The sequence below is a fragment of the Delphinapterus leucas genome, chromosome 3 (genome assembly GCF_059928025.1).
Source record: "Delphinapterus leucas isolate spDelLeu-1000000601 "Yukka" chromosome 3, BTC_Dleu_Yukka2, whole genome shotgun sequence".
NCBI lineage: Eukaryota > Metazoa > Chordata > Mammalia > Artiodactyla > Monodontidae > Delphinapterus > Delphinapterus leucas.
Genome location: NC_143131.1, coordinates 78,377,192 through 78,397,004, shown reverse-complemented (window position 1 = coordinate 78,397,004; position 19,813 = coordinate 78,377,192). Strand labels below are relative to the sequence as shown.

Below are 19,813 nucleotides of genomic sequence, written 5' to 3'. Positions count from 1 at the left end.
TATTAAAAGAAAGCTTTCCTTTAGCTTAAGGAAAAATTTAGAAAATTAATTGTAGTGTGGTATCAAAACAAATCACAGTGCTTTGAAAACTGTAACTTGGAATTCAAATTTCAGGTGTCATTATTTCCAGACTTTTTTGAAACTGGGCAGGGATAAATAAAATAAGTAAAAATATCATCTGTAGAATTTATTGTCCTGTTTGTGGTGTGCGACTCCTGATGCTGTAGGTTATGAAGATTGGGGCATGTAGTCATTATCCTTGTATGTACTCTGGTATCTCAGTCATACTTGTAATATAAGCACTATGTGGACTTGCCCAATCATCTTATTTTTTATGGAATTCATAATAGATGGAGTTCTGTGCTTTTGCTATTTTTGTGTATTAGCAGATAAAAATATTTTTACTTATAGATTTAAAATTTTTTAATAGCATTTTAGATAAAGTAACCATTTTAAATCTCCCTGATAGGTGGCCCGAACATGGCACAAATTGATAAAGACACGGCAGGAAGGAGGTGCAGAAAACCAAGAACTTCATCAGCTATGGAAGAAATTGACCCAGTTGCTGGCTGAGAGTACTGAGGATCAGAATAATGAGACCCAACAATTGGTACTAGCCGTTTATTCCCCACAGTTTGTGTCATGAAAGTTGATCATTTAGTTGAATTTAGAAAATGGAAGCATAACAATATGATATAGAAAAATACTGTTTGTCAGACTAGATGTTTTATAAATGTTCAGTTTTAAATTCATAGAAGCTCTTCCTGATAAAATCAGAACTACAGGCCTACAGTTTCATACTAAGTCTGGACAGAGTGGAAATAATATTCAGGGTATCAGAATTTTACTTCCTTGTATTCATAAGAATTCACAATAGATCAGTTACTTAATCACTGTAAAAAAAGATACTATGAAATTGGCTTTTGCAAAACTGCTATAATTTCTAAAATGTTGTACCTTAAAGGTGTGTTTCTTTATATTTATGAACTAAGAGTACTAAATTACTTTCAGATTTAACAGTTCAACTAGAGTATTTATTTATTTAACTTTTTATTGGAGCATAGTTGATTTACAATGTTGTGTTAATTTCAGGTGTACAGCAAAGTGAGTCAGTTATACATGTACATATAGCCACTCTTTTTTAGATTCTTTTCCCGTACAGTTCATTACAGAGTATTGAATAAGAGTTCCCTGTGCTATACAGTAGGTCCTTATTAGTTATCTGTTTTATATACAGTAGTGTGTATATGTCAATCCCAATCTCCCAATGTATCTCTCCCCTGCCCTTCCCCCCTGGTAACCATAAATTTGTGACATACATCTGTGACTCTATTTGTTTTGTAAACAAGTTCATTTGTACCATTTTTTAAAATTCCACATGTAAATGATATCATATGATATTTGTCTTTCTCTGTCTGACTTACTTCACTCAGTTTGACGGTCTCTGGGTCCAACCATGTTGCTGCAAATGGCATTGTTTCATTCTTTTTTTATGGCTGAGTAATGTTCCATTGTATATATATATACACTACATCTTCTTATCCATTCCTCTGTTGATGGACATTTAGGTTGCTTCCATGTCTTGGCTATTGTAAATAGTGCTGCAATGAACATTGGGGTACATGTATCTTTTCGAGTTGTGGTTTTCTCTGAGTATATGCCCAGGAGTGGGATTGCTGGGTGATATGGTAGTTTTATTTTCAGTTTTTAAGGAACCTCCATACTATTCTCCATAGTGGCTGCACCAATTTACATTCCCACCAACAGTGCAAGAGGGTTCCCTTTTCTCCACGCCCTCTCCAGCATTTATTGTTTGTAGATTTTTTGATGATGGCCATTATGATCCATGTGAGGCGATACCTCATTGTAATTTTGATTTGCATTTCTCTAATAATTAGTGGTGTTTAGCATATTTTCATGTGGTTTTTGGCCACCTGTATGTCTTCTTTGGAGAAATTTCTATTTAGGGCTTCTGCCCATTTTTGGATTGGGTTGTTTGTTTTTTTGATATCGAGCTGTATGAGCTGTTTGTATATTTTGGAGCTTAATCCCTTGTTGGTTGTAGAGTATTTTATTTAGAGTATTTATATTTAGTATTTAGAGTACTTATACCTAGAAATATTTCTTTTTTTTTTTTGTGGTATGCGGGCCTCTCACTGTCACGGCCTCTCCCATTGCGGAGCACAGGCTGCAGACACGCAGGCCCAGCGTCCATGGCCCACGGGCCCACCCACCCCGCGGCATGCGGGATCCTCCCGGACCGGGGCACGAACCCGCGTCCCCTGCACTGGCAGGCGGACTCCCAACCACTGCGCCCCCAGGAAAGCCTGAAATATTCTTTTTTAATGTACACATTTTCAAGTAATTGAAAAGACTTTTTAAAAGACTTAAAAAAACCTATTGGTTTTGAACCATAATTGGAAAATATTTTCATCATTCTATTTTTTATATTTGTAAGTTTAAAAGTAAACTTAATTTCATATTATAGTAAATAAACACTCAATGTACACTTGCTAAATTTAATAGAACTTTTAAATGTGAACAATTATAGACTCCATATAGGATTCGAAGCTCATTTCTTTATACGTTCGTTCATTTGTTCACTCATTAATTTGTTCCTTTAATTAGAAAATATTTATGGAGAACCTATTACTATATGTCAGGCATGTCCTAAGTGGTAGGAATAAAAACATGAGAATAAGATTTGCATTTGTTTGTGTATTGGTTTATCTGTGTATAGATTCAGTTGTGGAAAAAAATTGAACGTTGACAAAATTAGGTGATTTATTAACTTCTTTTAAACCATGTCTTCATATTATGACTTATTTCCTTAAAATAGTATCAGTTACCAGGATATCAAACACATGTCAAAATAAGTAAAAATATTTTGAATTATCTACACTATACTCCTCCATGAAAGAGAACTAATTATACTTATCATTTTAAGAATTGATTTCTAATTGTTAAATAGGATAAAAGGATTTTTTGGGGGGGAGGGTTATTTTCACCTTGAATGCTAGTGATACTCTGCCTTATTTAAGTCTGTTCAGAAAAAAATGTATCACATATTTACCACGTGGATTAATTTCATTACTATTTTTTTAAAACGTGTTATGCTAGACTGTTTGTTAGGCTTCTTTTTTTGCAAGATCATTAAACTTTATTAGCACAGTAAAATTTTACTTATTTATACAGACTTTATACCATACCTTAAAATGAAAATTTGAGGTGGTGAACTGTATTATGAATTTTTATTATAAAGTCATGGAAATTCATTTTGAAAAATGTAGAACTTATGTAACCAAATGAATGGTATTCTTTATTTTTATTATATATTTTTTAAAAATATTTATTTTTGGCTGCATTGGGTCTTCGTTGCTGTGTGTGGGCTTTCTCTAGTTGTGGTGAGCGGGGGCTACTCTTTGTTGCGGTGCATGGGCTTCTCATTGCGGTGGCTTCTCTTGTTACAGAGCACGGGCTCTAGGCATGTGGTCTTCAGTAGTTGTGGCTCGCGGGCTCTAGAGTGCAGGCTCAGTAGTTGTGGCTTACGGGCTCTAGAGCGCAGGCTCGGTAGTTGTGGCGTACGGACTTAGTTGCTCCGTGGCATGTGGGATCTTCCTGGATCAGGGCTCGAACCCCCCGTGTCCCCTGCATTGGCAGGTGGATTCTTAACCTCTGCGCCACCAGGGAAGTCCCATGAATGGTATTTTTTAAAGTGCTTGCCTTGGATTCTGGTATTGCTGTCCTTGCTGAGGAAATATTTAGGAGGCTTCTTTTGGAATTTTCTTCAAAGTCAGTTAATAATACTATGTAAGAAGAATGATTTCATGATAGTTCAGTCATATCTCTGGTTTTTTACCAAAAGTATAACTTAGTAAAAATTTTTTTTTGAGATTGAAGATATGCTATCCTGAAGATGTTCCAAAGACTGTGCTGGTGATTTCAGAAGAGATGTTTTAAAAGTGATCTGAGCAGTAACAGCTACACTGACATATGAGACTGTACCTCTCAACTAGTTAGTAGGGAGCAGCAAGCACTTACAAGAATGTTTTGTTAAATTAATGTCGCTAATTTATAGTTATCCCTTATTAGTTCAGTGCAGTCTGCTGGCCAATTGGAGTTAGATGTATTCCAAACTTAATTATACATTTTTTTCCTCATTGAAATTGTAGGGCTAGACAATAAAACACATTTGCAGTTACTAGTTAAGGGTATGGTTTGTATAAGTAAGTCTTTTGTGTTCAACTATTTATTGTATTTGTCATTTAAGTGTGCTACAGATAATAGCTTTTTGTGTCTTTGTTTCAGCTCTTAACTGCTTTTGAGAATGCACTGGACTTATCGGATAAGATTCCTAGTGAAGATCACCAGGTGCTTTATAGACATTTCATTCAATGTTTATCCAAAGTAAGCTGATTTTTAAAATCTCTAACGTGACTTTCTATTCTAATTAGGAAAGTGCTCACAAGTATATTTTTCTGCTACTCACTTTGTTTTACTTTTCAAGTTTCCTCATGAGACTGCTAGGTTGAAGAAGGCTTGTGAAGGAATGATAAACATCTATCCTACTGTACAGTATCCATTAGAAGTGCTTTGTTTGCATTTAATTGAAACAGGTAATTTATTCTTTGTTATATTGTGTGTCCCAGAGGTGTGAGAGTGATGTTGCTATGAATCAAAAATTGTTTTAGTGCCCATTGTGTGTAAGGCATTGTTTCAGTATTTCTGGACATGAGAGGAAGTACAATATGTATTCTTTGTGCACATGAAAAGGCTAAGAAATACAGGAAGGTATAGTGACACAGACGAATTATGAGCTACTGAGTTTATTGTTGATCAGTGAAGTATTTTTGAAGGTAAGAATTGAAGAAGGTCTTGAATTTTCCGCAGAAATTAGATGAACAGGAGAAGGTGAAAGATACGCCACATGGCATGAGCAGAGGAATGGGACTAGGTGTGGTTTTGGGGAATAGTAAAATAGTTCTATTTGCTGTAGTAGAAAGAATAACTAAGATATATTTTGATTAAGTAAGTTAGACTGTATTACACAGGGATATGAATGTCATGCAAAAGATTTTGTGAAAGATTAACATTCTCAGTGTTGATGTTATGTGGTATGTCCATGTCACAACGACCTTGTTACAAATACTATAGTATGATAAAGTAATGAAGTTTGTGAATGATCTACTTTTTTAATTAAACAGAGCAGATTCAAGTCAGAGAGTGTGTCTTAGTGTATGCTTCATGCTGTTGCTTCTTTGTGTACTTTTGTTGGGGGAAGAGAGAGAAGTGATGGCAGCTAGCCTTCTGGGAGTTGCCAAAACTTGTAGCTGTGGATATCTTGTGCTTGTCAGTTTACAGGATGTTGACCATATTGGTTTTCACAATAGCTGCTGTCTGTTTTGCCAGTGTCTGTGCTGAATAGGTGTTTTAAAAAGAATTTGAATATCATTCCTGTCCATTCCTGTATTCACCTGATAGGAATATAATTCATAGAAGTCAGTCATTGGAATGGAAGTAACAGTACCAGCACCAGTGTGGTAGTGACTGTAAATTATTGCAGAGCTTTCCTAATCCATTTAAGTTTTTTCACTTTGTTGCTAAATGAGTATAGACATGGGAATGCTTTGTATGTTAATGACCATCGCATGTTTCATAATTGAAAAGTGGTTGAAAACTACTGCTTGAGATAAATGAGGGAAAATTCCTGTTACAAAAGTCTCATTGCACTTATCTTGGCTCTCCCCACTCTAACTTTCCCTTGTAAGTCCAACTTGTACTTTTTTTCCCCCTGGTGTCTGAATTAAAGTCCAGAACTCTTCAGTTTTGGATTTTTTTATGGTGAGAAGTAAGCAGACCCCCTTTCCTTACTTTAACCGAGTCAAAGATACACGTGCAAGAGCAGTTTTCACTAACGTGAGAAAAGAAAACATTAAAAGTGTTGTAGTGAGTAGATTTATGAAGTATAAAATCTTAAACTAATATGGTGTGCAGGATAGATTGTACAGAAGATAGGCTAGATTGGGTAGAATAAGCGATGCTAGGAATGAATGAACTATAGGAATGAATGAACTGGGAATATGATAGCAGCAATTGAAAGTAACAGGTGAATGCAAAAATGGAAGAGATTTCTTAGAGGTGAAGGGAGGGAGAAATCAATTTTAACTTTCAACTCTCCTGAAAAGTTGCACTAATATGGAATGATGGTTTGTACGAAAGGTAAGTTGTTGAGAGGAGCTGTTAATGGGCATTCAGAGGGAAATGTTCATCAGGGTTTGCCCGTGAGAGATCAACAAGGTTTAGAAGCCGTTTGCGTGTACGTGAAAGTGAATGGAGTGGATGACTTCAGAGGATGCCTGAAGGGCGGAAAGGTGAAAACTGTACCTTGGGCAGTGTTGGCTGCCTTGAAGGGAAAGGGGGGAAGAGGGGGAAGAGGGGATGGAGGACAGAGAAGCGAAGAGGGTCAGAGAGGAAGGTGGGGGAGCCGATGCAAAGCAACACGGGAGGCAAGGAAAGAGCATTTCAGAAACGAGGTCTGTCTTGAGAGACTGAGCAACTAATTTTATGATTAGGAGGCCTTTAGTAGGGCTGTCTTCTTCTTTTTTTTTTTTTTTTGCGGTACGCGGGCCTCTCACTGTTGTGGCCTCTCCCGTTGCGGAGCACAGGCTCCGGACGCGCAGGCTCAGCGACCATGGCTCACGGGCCCAGCCGCTCTGCCAGCATGTGGGGATCTTCCCGGACCAGGGCAGGAACCTGTGTCCCCTGCATCGGCAGGCGGACTCTCAACCACCACGCCACCAGGGAAGCCCAGGGCTGTCTTTTTTAATCAGAGTGATTGAATTGGAACTTAGAATACAGCAATGGGAAAAGAGTAGGAAGAAATGGTTAGCAGGTATAAAAAGAAGCAATCCAGGGACGGACTGACTTCATTTAAGGGAGAAGAGGAGGAAGTGTGAGAGGGGGATAGTAGGCTTTTAGAGGAGAAAGAGAATTGCAGTATCTCTTCTGGCAGGAGAGTTTCAAGAAGAAAGGGCTAGTTAATGTTATGGACGTTGCCTTGAGGTCAAGGAGGAAGAGGCATGCTAAGAGACTTTCAGTACAGGAAGCATGCTTATGATGTTTTTTTAATTAATTAATTTATTTTTGGCTGTGTTGGGTCTTCGTTGCTGCGCGCGGGCTTTCTCTAGTTGCATCGAGCGAGGGCTACTCTTTGTTGTGGTGCGCGGGCTTCTCATTGCGGTGGCTTCTCTTGTTGCAGAGCATGGGCTCTAGGTGCGCGGGCTTCAGTAGTTGTGGCTCACAGGCTCTAGAGCACAGTCTCAGTAGTTGTGGTGCACGGGCTTAGTTGCTCCGCGGCGTGTGGGATCTTCCCAGACCAGGGCTCGAACCCGTGTCCCCTGCATTGGCAGGCGGGTTCTTAACCACTGCGTCACCAGGGAAGACTTCTATGATTTTTTGTGTGTGTGGTTTTTTTGTTTGTTTGTTTTCCTCTAATAGGAAGCATAGTTCTAAGTCACCCAGTTTCTTCAACTTTTAGCATGAGACCCAGTGTGTTCCCAAGATAAGTGGACTGATTTTCTTTATTGTGTGGCCTCTGGTACTCATCCCTTCATCCCTTTTTCTGCTATTGCGAAATTCTTGGCTGTTCACCCTTTTCTCTCTGTTCCTGTTCAGCTATTCATGGTTTGTGCCATTCCCTCATTCTTGACGTGCTTACATGCTAATTGGCACAAGAAGATACACTGATGTTTCTTTTTGAGGACTGATCAAATGTTTTCTTAATAGGCACATATAAGCCTATAATGTAGATTTGTTGAGTAAATATGCCCTAGTATATCAAAAAGCCTACAAAATTATAGAAGCAATAGGCTCAACAAATAGTCTGCAGAGTTTTGCCCATAAATTCAGTACTTGACAAAATGTTTTAGTAAAGAGATAGCAAAGAGATTATCAGATTGATTAGAGAGAGTGTTGATTTTTGTGGAAAAAAAAACCAAAACGTTCTCAAAGAGGGTTTGGGGATGGGTATTTTGCAGAATTACAAATGTCCTGGCAAAGGGGAGTGGGTAGGTGGATATTTACATGTATGGTACTCCAAGGAAGACTTCTTTCCCTGCTGAAATGTTGGTTGTAAGGATTTGTGGAATGGGGCAGTTCAGGCTTAGGTACATTCTGAGTTGAAGCATTATTTTGGGGTGGAAGTTTAATAGTTAATGTAGGAGAGTAGGAAGCTGTGCTTAATGATTTCTTTTTTTCCTTCTTTTCATTGCTCCTTTAAGCCAAACTTTCTATGTATTAAGAACTTCTGAAAATCTGTGAGGTCTCTTAAAGGCTGATCTATCCTCCCCCAGAGTACTTTAGTGCCTGCAGAATTTGCTGCCTCACAGCAGTTAATCACTGGGTTCTTTTCCACTGGGGACAAATATATTTCATTCTCTTTTGTCCTCCTTTGCATGTTGAGGCTTGAAGACTCATTTGCAAAATGACTCAGTTTATAAAGCTTCACATAACAAGTAGTGAATAGCTTTCACAGTTGTCATCTGATGAAATGTTATTTCATGCTAAATGACCTTTTTGATTTATTTTGTTTTGCTTTATTGCTGAAATGCAGGAGGATAAGAAAGCTTGTTTCTTCAAATCCAAACAGAAAAGAGTTTAAGATTTTCTGTTCCAGAAATACTAGAACATCCAGGTGGAAATTAAAAAATGAGTACATGTTGTTTTTCTCCCGCCAAGCTAGGTTAATTTAAAAGAAAAATTCTACAGCACTGTTGGATTTCTTTGGGATGTCAGAAATAAATTAGTTATTAAAAAAAACCTCTTGCCTTTTCTTGTGATAAACTTTAGGAAACAGAATTCTTATCGGTATTACTGAGCATCTACTCTGAACCTTTTCAGAACATCTTTTATCAGCTCCAAGTCTACCTTGCCTTATTGACAAATAAAAATAATATTGACAAACTGTTCTAAAGTCACTAAATCTGGAATCTTAGACTCTTTTAAATGTTAAAAAGAGCAGATAAGTTAAATAAACACTTTTCTATTCAAAAACAATGAAGTCTATTTCCTTTCTGGTTTTATCCTCCACATTTATTTAGGTAGTATTTTCAACAAGACTTAGTATGGAGAAGAAGTGGATTGAGAGTTGAAGCTAGAATATTCCTGTCTCTTTACACAGGATCACTAGTGTTGTTATTACTGTTGATGGTTTTTGTGAACACTGTAGAGAAACCCTGTAAATGCCACTTGGTCTTATGTAGAGAGTATGTTATCCAGAGCTAGACGTGAATATAGTCTCTCCGAATCTCTTTTTGCTTTTATAATTGTGCTCCCAGATGTTAGCAAAGGGGAATATGTTAGGAAAATTTACGTTGTTTAAAAGATTTTTGTGTTAATCCTAGACCTTTTGGAAACTATTTTCATCTGCCTATTCACACTTTGCTCACCTGAGTGCAGTTTTTAGTTACCCTAAATATGGATGATTTTTTAGAAAAGATGCATGATTGGCTTTTCTTCTTTTCATCCCAGGTGTGTTTTCTGTAATAAGGGCAGTTTTTATAGCCAAGATAGACTATCATGAATTGTGTTTCTGTGGAGTAAGAGAGAGTTTTGACTCAGTTGGATAGAAATCGAAGGTAAAATTTTAGTAGCCATTTTATTTTCTTTTTTAGAATGGTGAATGTTTTTAATTTTCCATAGTAATTCTCAGCCTTTACCTATTAATAGACTAAGCCTTTTGGGACATCAATTCATAACGGTATTTTTAAAGGATCATTACAATATTTAATGAATGGCTACATGTACAAGGTACTATACTAGTCCCTACCCTTCAGAAATTACTGTTTAGCTACAGAGGCAACAAAGGCAGGGTATATATGTTATAAAGCTAGTAATACAGTTGGTATATGGTATTGGTAAATACTGTAGACTGGTGATTCTTAAAGTATGATCTCTGGACCAGTAGCATCAGTATCACCTGACAACTTGTTAGAAATGCAAATTCTCAGGTCTAATATCAGACCTACTGAATCAGAAACTTTGAGAGTAGGGTTCAGCATTTTCTGTTTTAACAAGTCCTCAAGGTTATTTTGATATCTAGTTTAGACAATACCGCTGGATATGAAAGGCGGGGGGAAGCCCCAGTGGTTTGCTTTTGGAGGATATAGGGTGTGTGGAACTAGGCATGTCTATTCTTGGAATTCATATTTATGGAAGCGATAGTGAGGACATATTGATGGAAGGGAAATTCTTGTCTAGAAGCAGGCTTGTGTCTTTTTTACTGGCTTATTAACCAAGATAGTATTTCTTCCAGTTTATTCTCATATTTCACCAAACAGTATTGAAGTTTTAATTCTTTAGCCATTATGAATTCTTAGGATTTTTGGTGCTAACTTGGACTTCTAAATTAATATATAAAATATTACTTAGGGATTATATACATTGTTGTATATCTGGTTTTGAAAATTTTGAAATATATAAGCTAAATGGTATCATGCAAAGAATTCACCTTTGACATCTGTTACTGAAACAGTGGTTCCATATGTGGTTTGGGGCTGTTTTATAGAGATATTAAAGCATCAGGTCTCTTTTTCAGATAATTTATTTTTATTTGTTCCCCTTATTTATTGCTTCAAGTTGTAAATTACTGTCTCAATTACTTTTTAAGAATTTCCGTATGTGATTAAACAACTTATTAAAGTGGTGAATGGTAGTCCCAGTTTATTCTCAAAACAGAAATCATATTTTCCACCTGTTTTTGTGCTTTTCTGGGAACAGGAATTCTGAGAATGATTGAGGTTGGAGAAAATGGAAATACAATATAACAGAACCTACAGTGTTTTCTAAACTAATTTTTTTTACCAAAATAAACTCAAAATGTAGGCATTGGATGATTACCACATAAGCCTAACTGTTAACTTATATAGGAGAAGAAAGTTTTGAATGTAAACTTAAGAAGAATGTGACTAAGTCTTTGTTCAGTATCCTGCTGAGTAGGCTGTCTTTTGATCCTGGGCTGCTGGAAGAGTCCACTGCATCTGGCATCTTGGCTGCCGCATCTCTAGCAGCACGTTGTTGTCCAGGGAGAGAGGTTGGCAAAGATACTGTCCTTTGACAGGGATTCCTTCATCTAATAACCAAAGTTCTTATTGCTGAATAGCAAAGGGAGACCCGGTGGCACACAGCGGGCTGAGTCTTAGCCTTGTGGCAAGTAGCAGTAGGTTTCTTGCTTGAAACCCTTGAGTACGACAGCAAGTTCAGTTTACCCATACTGCTGTGTGTAAAGTGGTTTCTACTTCTGGTATTTAAGAAGAAGAAGGAACATCATTTTCTTTATGAGATGTTAATATTTTCTACATTTGTTGGTCTATTTAAGTTTCAAATTCCTGGAATCAAGATATGGAAGTGTATGCGTAAGACAGCTCTTGGCATTTAAGTGTACAGGTTTGGGCACATATTGTTACATGTATGCTAATAACTTTTTCTTTTAATTCCAGGAAGCCTTACTGATGAGGGAGAACAGTATTGTTGTAGATTAGTGGAAATGGATTCAAAAAGTGGTCCAGGTCTCATTGGTTTAGGCATTAAAGCATTACAAGACAAAAAGTACGAAGATGCTGTTAGGAGCTTAACAGAAGGTGAGTGTTCAGTGTGCAACGTATAACATGAGGTATAGTTGTTAGCAGGCATTTATCTTTGGGCCTTTCTTTAAGGAATATATATATTTAGGATAGAAGCAAAAAAATGTACTTACATACTCTGGAGTCTGCTTAAGTTTGAATTCCAACTCTGCCACTCACTAATTTCAAGACCTTACGAAAGTTAATTAAACTCTTTGTGTCTCAGTGTTTTCGTTTGTAAAATAAGGATACTATCTCCATGTAAAATAAGGATGCTATCTCCATGCTTAGGAGGCTTTAATTTAGTCTTATCAGGTATGACAATTCTGGATGAACTCTCTTTCATATTGAGGTCTGAATGACAAATACAAGCCTGGCAGCGGGAGGAGCATTTTAGGCCAAGAGTTGAAATAGCCTGAGGTGAGAGAAAAGCTAGTGTTCAGGGAACTCCTGATCGTTCAGCAAGATTTGAAAATAAAGTGTGGGAGCAGGAGGGGACAAGAATTGAGGCTGGAAAGGGGCCTTGCAAACCTTGTTAAGAGGTTTGCATGTTATCCAAAGGGCAGCTGGGAACCAGCGGAAAGTCTTAAGTAGGGGAATTTCATAATCCCATTTGTATTTTTAGAAGTATTCTGGCCACAGTATAGAGAATGAATTGGAGTAGATGGCAAGCACTTGCACTGATCTGGGATAGGTAATGGAGGTCTGAACTGAAGTGGTGGGCCGTGGAATCAATGTGACTTTGTGACTGACTAGATATGGACTACAAGGGAGCGGGGAGGAGTCTGATTTGGGGAGTGGATTGTGGTGCCATTCATCTCAGTCGTAATGGAAACCTTGGATTTTGTGATTACTGTTATCCTTTTAGGGTTAAAGGAAAGCCCTCTCTGCACATCTGGATGGTATCATCTGGCAGAAGCCCAGGTCAGAATGCATAAACCTAAGGAAGCTGTTCTTTCATGCAATCAAGGTATTCTTGACATCTTCCAGGGTGGCCAACGCTGTTTCTTTTCATCTTAAAGGAGAATGATAATGGTGCTTTATTTTGTATTTTAAGTTACCAACTAATTTAAATTTCATTGAGGAGGTTAAAAAAAAAAAACCACTCCAAGTCTGTGTGCATGTCTACTACTATATTTTTAAACCAACAATGAGTATTTATCAGAGGTTTCCTACACTTGGAATTTTGACAAAGTCAGTTTAAGCTTGTGTGGTGATGCTCTGTCTTTGTAACAGGGAAGCTTCTTGTGTGACCTGCGACCTTCACTCTAACGTAGATTCTTGATTCCTTCAATGTAGGTAATGGACAAGGAGAGGTATCTTAGAGCCTATCTGCATGTGCTCACATAGGTCAGGTGTGGGGTAAGAAATCAGAGAAATGATGCACTGCTCTTGGCCTGGCTGGTGACCTTGCCTCTGCAGTTGGGAAACAGTTTACCTTGGTTCATCCTAATTCAGCTTCTTTTCCCTTCCATTATCCTTAATGTGCTATTTTTGTGACAGATGCTTTGGCTAAGGGTTAACCTCTATTATGTAGCAGATATAGACAGCCATTGTTGTGTTTCAGGATGTTCAGTTTTATTATATGTTACGTGAAGATGGAGGTTTTAAATTTTGATCTATTCTGTTTCAAATTCAGATATTTTCATAAAGAGTTCAGGGAAGAATTTATATTTAGCTTTGAATTATTCTTCATGTATATTGTTTTGACAGTTTATTCTTACTATATCTACAATTTGTTATATGTTACCCTTAAAAAGAAAAAACAAAGTGAAGTGATATGATTGTCTTCATTCAGACGTCTTTAATTTTGTCAGCTCTGAAGAACATAGGTAATCTTGGTGTGTCTGGTGGCAATCTTCATCAGAAGAATCTTTGCCTTCATTTGAAAGCAGAGGCTTTGATTAAACTCTCAGATTATGAATCTTCAGAGGAAGCAATTCGTACTCTTGATCAGGTAGTCTTATCATTGCATTTTTCCCTTCGCCTTATTTAGTTTTTGGTCAACCAGGCATCATCCACTCTCTGCTTACCACAAATATTTACTTACAAAAATTTTGTGTTAGAGGTATGAATTCACCACCTCTGCACTTTTTGGAAACTCCTAAAGTTATTTGTTTGCCTCTTGGTTAAGTACTTACAATGTCCTTCATATGATGCAATTTCTTTCTTTAGTTCTTGCTCTTATTCTCCTTTTCTCTTTTTGCCCTCTTGGGTTATCAATACTTGATTATTATTAATTTGGTATTCTAAATTTTTCTCTCCAGAAAATATTTCATAGATTATTGACAAGAATTATTAAGGACACTTGTAGCTTCATGGTAGAGAATGTTGCTTGTTTTATTCAACTTAAAAAACACTCTGAGAAAGATTGATATTTAAGAAGGAAACTGATTTCTTACTGTTTTTGATTCAAGCAGTTTGAAATTCCCTAGCAAAAACTAGTAAATTATGAATTATAACAACATGGTGCCTTTAACAATATAAAGATATTTTTCAGATAAAGGCTATTTTTGGTATGAAATTAAAATTATATCACTCAGTATATTGCAGAGCTGAATTTTTATAAAAAATCATTGTTTTTTATGTTTCAAAAGGCTTTGCATTTCATAGTTTTTCTTTAAAATTAGAACAGTTGTCAGGATCCTTCAAGAACAGATATCTTATTTTCTTGTTTTCTCTCAATACTTGCCTTCCACCAATAGTGTGTTTTGGGTGAATGCTTTGGAGAGGTCTTTCCATACTCTTTGTTTTGTTTTTTTTTTTTTACAAAAAAACAAAAACCAAATGAAAAGTTCCTTGAAGAACTGGTAGAATCCAAGTCTGAGACAGAAAATGTACAAGATGAGCCCAGGACACCTTATAATGCTAGAAACCAATGAAACCATAAAAGGCTATTAGAATTATGTCAGAAGTGCTCAGGAACTAGCATGAATTGATTTTTACTGGCTAAAGAGGGGATGGTTTGAGCAGTAGTAACTGCAGTAGATTAAAGCACATCATTTAAGTTTAAATCCATGTGTTAATGATGATACCAAAAAAATCAACAAATCATCCTCAGTAAAGTGAACCTTTGAAGGATGCTAAGGAACCAATTGGAAAAAATCGAAGTATTTATCCTATGTTTCCTTTATGAACTGTTCCTCAGAATGATCAAATAGATAGAGGAGGGGAAATTTCTCTTTGTTGAAGTATGCCATCGAATAAGGAAAGAAGGAATGATAGAATTAGGAAATCACCATTTTGCAGTCCATAATGAATTAATAGATCTAGGCATTGAGGATCAATGGCTGCTTAGCATTACAGGAAAAAAAGACAACTAGACATAACCAGGTGCAAGTACACATGAGGTATTCTTGCCAGAACATCAAACCTGAATCAGATCAAAGGTCTAGACCTACTAATTTATAGAAGATACAGGGGACCAGGGAACATGTCAATACCATGACAATACAATCATCAAGAGCCAGACTCTGAGAAACTGTGAAAGTGGCCCATATTTTTCAACAGTTAAATTTTAAGGGAGAAAAAAAAGGATGGAAGGGCATCCTATGGATTAAAAGAGACTTAAGAGATATATCAGCCAGTTGAAATGTATGTACCTTATTTGGATTTTGATTAAAACAAATTCTTTAAATATTTTATGAGACAACTGATAAATTTGAACACTGGTTAATTATTTGATGATGTTAAGGATGTATTGTTGGTTTTGTTTATGTGTTTATAATGGTAGTATGATTATGTTATTAAAAATAAACGTATTTTTTAGATACAGATACTAAACTATCAGATGAAAAGCTATAATTTCTGGGGTAATCTAAGCAGGAGTGTGGTGAAATGGGTGGAGGTATAGATGAGAAAAGATTGGCTTTGAGCTAATAATTTTGAAACTAGATGATAAGTACATGTGGGTTCATTATGCTGTTCTCTAATTTTTTAATGTATTTGAAATTTTCTTTAATAAGATTGCAAAGAATGGAAGTGTTAATAGTGATAGAAATCAGGACCTCTAAGTCTTTATACCATGGTCATTCTTTAGTTAAAGCAAAACATTGCTGCATTGTGTTGTAGGAGATTTATAGCAATTCTTTACAATTATTTTCTAGGTTTCTGATGCAAATAATATCCCAGGACTTTTGGTTCTCAAAGGCTTGGCCTATCTGAACAAAGGCTCATTAGATGAAGCTTCAAAGGTTGGTGTTTTCATTTAAACTGAGGGTTTTTTTTTTAAGTTAAAAGTTATTTTTATCTGGATATGGAATTGATAGATATATACTTTATAGATTATGGAAGACCTTCTCTCTTCTTACCCTGACCTAGCTGAAGCTCATGCCCTGGAGGCTTTGATTCATTTTACCAAAAAGGACTATCTACAAGCAGAAAAATGGTAAGGATGTATTTAGATTGCTCATAAACCTAGTCCTATCTTAATTTAATATTTCTTGAAAAATTCAAAATGAATGGGTTTGATAAAGATCTAGTTTTGCATAAATTTGATCTTTGTAAGCCTTAGTTGTTTTTTTTTTTTGCGATACGTGGGCCTCTCACTGTTGTGGCCTCTCCCGTCGCGGAGCACAGGCTCCGGACGCACAGGCTCAGCGGCCATGGCCCACGGGCCCCGCCGCTCCGCGGCATGTGGGATCCTCCCTCACCGGGGCACGAACCCATGTCCCCGGCATCGGCAGGCGGACTTTCAACCACTGCGCCACCAGGGAAGCCCCAAGCCTTAGTATTTTTAAGAAATGTATTTAGCATGTAGCACAGTAACTATAGAAAATTTCATGATGGGTTTGAAATCTCATTAGCTGATCATAATGTTCAGTAAGCACGTATAATGTTTGGTTTTAAGTTTGGTTTCCTCTTCTAATCATTTTTTTTTCTCATGATCTATATCCTAAAGTAATGACTTGCTTCTAATTTACCATCCTTGAATAAGTCAAACTTTGATTGTTCCAACTAGGTGTCTCCTATTTTTTTTTTAATCTATCTATCTATTTATCTGAATATTCCTTTCTTCCCTTTTGTGACTTAGTTTTCAGCTAGCTCTTGAGAAAGATGCTGAAGTTGCTGAATATCATTACCAACTTGGGTTAACATATTGGTCTATGGGTGAAGAAACAAGAAAAGATAAAACAAAGGCTCTTACCCATTTTCTAAAGGTAACATATGCTATTTAGTTCTTAGTTGAAATGGATTCATTATGAAATCAAATCTAATAATCACATAAGTTAGGTACTTAAAATTACCCTTTACTGATTTTTTTTGTGTTTCATCTCTCACACATAAGGTTTTGTGAGAATGTTGTATGGGTTTTCAAGGAGAAAATTAAATCATAAAAATGTAAAAGTTACTAATTTAAGAAACACGTGTTATAGAAAATGAGACATAAGTACCTTTGGAAAACAATACTGTTTTTAGGTAATTTCCACTGTACTTTTATTGGCATGTGGGTCTTATATACTTCTACGTGTTTAACTTCTTATATTTTAGATGTGTAACAGCTAGAAGTTTTACATTCCTATCTTGACTCATAGAAACAGATTGATGAAATAATAACTCTAATTTCACATTTCTTTTAGCAGAGAAATAGTATTTTTATATTTGTTTGTTTTCTGTAACTGGTGATGGCCAGTTTTCATGTCTGCTTTAAATCTTACGTTAAAGGATGTTTTGGTATATTTTTGTATATTTAATTTTTTTCTTTAATCTGTGTATTTATCTTTTGTGTTTTTAAAGGGACCCATCCAAACAAACTTTTATATTCTGTTATTATCAATTTTTCAGGCTGCCAAACTGGATACATACATGGGCAAAGTTTTCTGCTATTTAGGTCATTATTACAGGGATGTAGTAGGAGATAGAAACAGAGCCCGTGGATGTTACAGGAAAGCTTTTGAATTAGATGACACTGATGCTGAATCTGGAGCTGCAGCAGTTGACTTAAGTGTAGAGCTTGAAGAGATGGTATGTCTAATAATTTAAACACTTTTGTCTTTTTATTTTATCCTGAGTATAGAAATAGAAATATTTTTATATGTGTACTTGAAAGTTATTTTTTAATTTTTATTTGTAGATGCTATAGAAATATTTCTGCCACTGCTTATAGAGTAAATTTTCTTTTTATTGGCAGATATTAAATTACTTAATGTTGAAAGTGTGGTTCAGTATATACCAGTGTAAGTTTAAAAAATCAAAAGTGGTAAATGAAAATATATCTGTTTACATAAGTGTTCAGTATTTTTATAATATTTAATATCTCTAACACTAGTCTTTTCTTCTTATTAGGAAACTGCCTTAGCTATCCTAACAACAGTCACTCAAAAGGCAAGTGCTGGAGCGGCAAAATGGGCCTGGCTTAGGCGAGGACTATACTATTTAAAAGCTGGTCAACATTCTCAAGCAGTGGCTGAGTAAGGCACCTTTCTATATTTAACCTCTGATAGACAGCCTAATGGTTCCTTAAATTAAACTCCATTTATATCCAAAATGAACTTATAAGTTGCCTCATACCAGGTTGTATTTCGAGGGAAGAAATAGCAAAATTTATTTATGGTTCATTGGTTCTTACTATCTGCACGGCACTGGAATTACAAAATTGCATTAACTGATGTCCTTGTGTTAAGGAGAGAGCCGTCCAGGGAAGTGAAGTCTTAATAGTATCATGTATATAGCAGGTTCTCAATAGAAATTTAAGGAATGATAAAAAGCCAAGGTTAATATCTTTGTTGTTCTCCCACTGACAAGCATTGTTTTGGGGAAGGGGAGACACTGGCAACTTGAAGGGCGTTTGGAGCAGCTCATTTTTAGTAGTTTGGTTTGAACCATGTAAAGAAAATATGTTTGAGTGAAAGTTGTTCTGATTTATGTTAATACCTAGAATACAGGCATTTAAAATTTTTTCATGGCTTTGGAATCTGTTCAGAAATTTAAAGCATGCCTGTTGTTGCTATTTTTCAACTCTCATATTTTGTTTTGGTAGGAGGCTTTTTGGGGGCTTATAGACTGTGATGAGGCATATTGAGATATATACCTATTCTGGTAGGATAGGAAACTGGAGTTCTCCTACATAGTCCAGGGAAATAAATTTTGGTGAGCATTTCTTCAAAAATTTATTTTGTTTTTATTCATTCTAAAATTACAATAAAATTTCTTAGTATGAAAAAACCCATGTCATAAAAGGAACAGGTATACTTGCTTTAAATAAATATGGTTTTCACTTTTATCCATAGGAGGAACCATGGATATGTGTGATTCAGTTAAATTACTTTGTATTTTTCTTTCAGATATGGAAGTAGTTCTATTACTTTTAGTTCTCTTACTCTTTCTTGAAATTTTAGTTTACAGGCAGCATTGAGGGCAGACCCAAAGGACTTCAATTGTTGGGAGTCATTAGGAGAGGCATATTTAAGCAGAGGTGGCTATACAACAGCCTTGAAATCCTTCACAAAAGCCAGTGAGCTGAACCCCGAATCCACATACAGTGTATTTAAGGTTGCAGCAATACAGCAAATCCTAGGCAAATATAAAGAGGCGGTAGCTCAATACCAGCTGATCATTAAAAAGAAAGAAGATTATGTGCCTGCTTTGAAAGGTAATTTCTCTTTAATATCTCCTTTGTCTTTTGTGATACTGAAGTATAAAATCCTTGAATAAATTTCTAAATGTATCGAGTAACTTGAAAAGGACTTCTTTAGTCAACAGCAAGTGTCCAGTATGAACCGTTTATAGTATAGCTTGTTATATAGATTTGAATATAGAAAGATGAAATTTTGTTTCATAACAGTTAATAAATAGTAATATGATAGAGATTTAGCTTTTAGATAAATAGTATGATAGCTGTGGGATCTAAAAACAGATCTCTAAAACAAGAATTTCCCTGCTCTTATATTTTGATAATTAATTCACTATATTCTCAGAATATCTTAATACCTTTTAGTTACTTTGTAAATTACAGAATCTCATTTTTAAACTTTTTGAACTTTAGAGGCAACTTGCATTGTTTTGTAATTATCTAAATTAATTTTAGTTCCTTTATAGATACCTGTTCCTTCTTAACAAATTATTTTCGGTGATTTAAAGTAAAACACCACCATCCATATTTAATTAATTTTTTAATGATTACTTCTAACCATTAACAAAAAACCTCGAGCTCATTATATTTGCTTCCCTCCTTTTCCTTTTCCTTTTTAAAGAAA

At 35.9% G+C, this 19,813-nt stretch overlaps 1 protein-coding gene across 7 annotated transcripts in view; it reads left to right on the top strand.

Moving 5' to 3' along the window:
• SKIC3 (SKI3 subunit of superkiller complex) overlaps window positions 1-19,813 on the top strand; it is a 91,528-nt gene that overhangs the window by 14,058 nt on the left and 57,657 nt on the right. For all 7 annotated transcript variants that reach the window (XM_022592620.3, XM_089909116.1, XM_089909115.1 and 4 more), the window contains 12 exons: window positions 470-610; window positions 4,309-4,407; window positions 4,508-4,616; window positions 11,496-11,636; window positions 12,487-12,588; window positions 13,436-13,575; window positions 15,725-15,811; window positions 15,902-16,005; window positions 16,651-16,777; window positions 17,403-17,582; window positions 17,904-18,028; window positions 18,956-19,209. In XM_022592620.3, coding sequence (XP_022448328.1) covers window positions 470-610; window positions 4,309-4,407; window positions 4,508-4,616; window positions 11,496-11,636; window positions 12,487-12,588; window positions 13,436-13,575; window positions 15,725-15,811; window positions 15,902-16,005; window positions 16,651-16,777; window positions 17,403-17,582; window positions 17,904-18,028; window positions 18,956-19,209 — 1,609 coding nt within the window. The remainder of the gene's footprint in view (window positions 1-469; window positions 611-4,308; window positions 4,408-4,507; window positions 4,617-11,495; window positions 11,637-12,486; window positions 12,589-13,435; window positions 13,576-15,724; window positions 15,812-15,901; window positions 16,006-16,650; window positions 16,778-17,402; window positions 17,583-17,903; window positions 18,029-18,955; window positions 19,210-19,813) is intronic.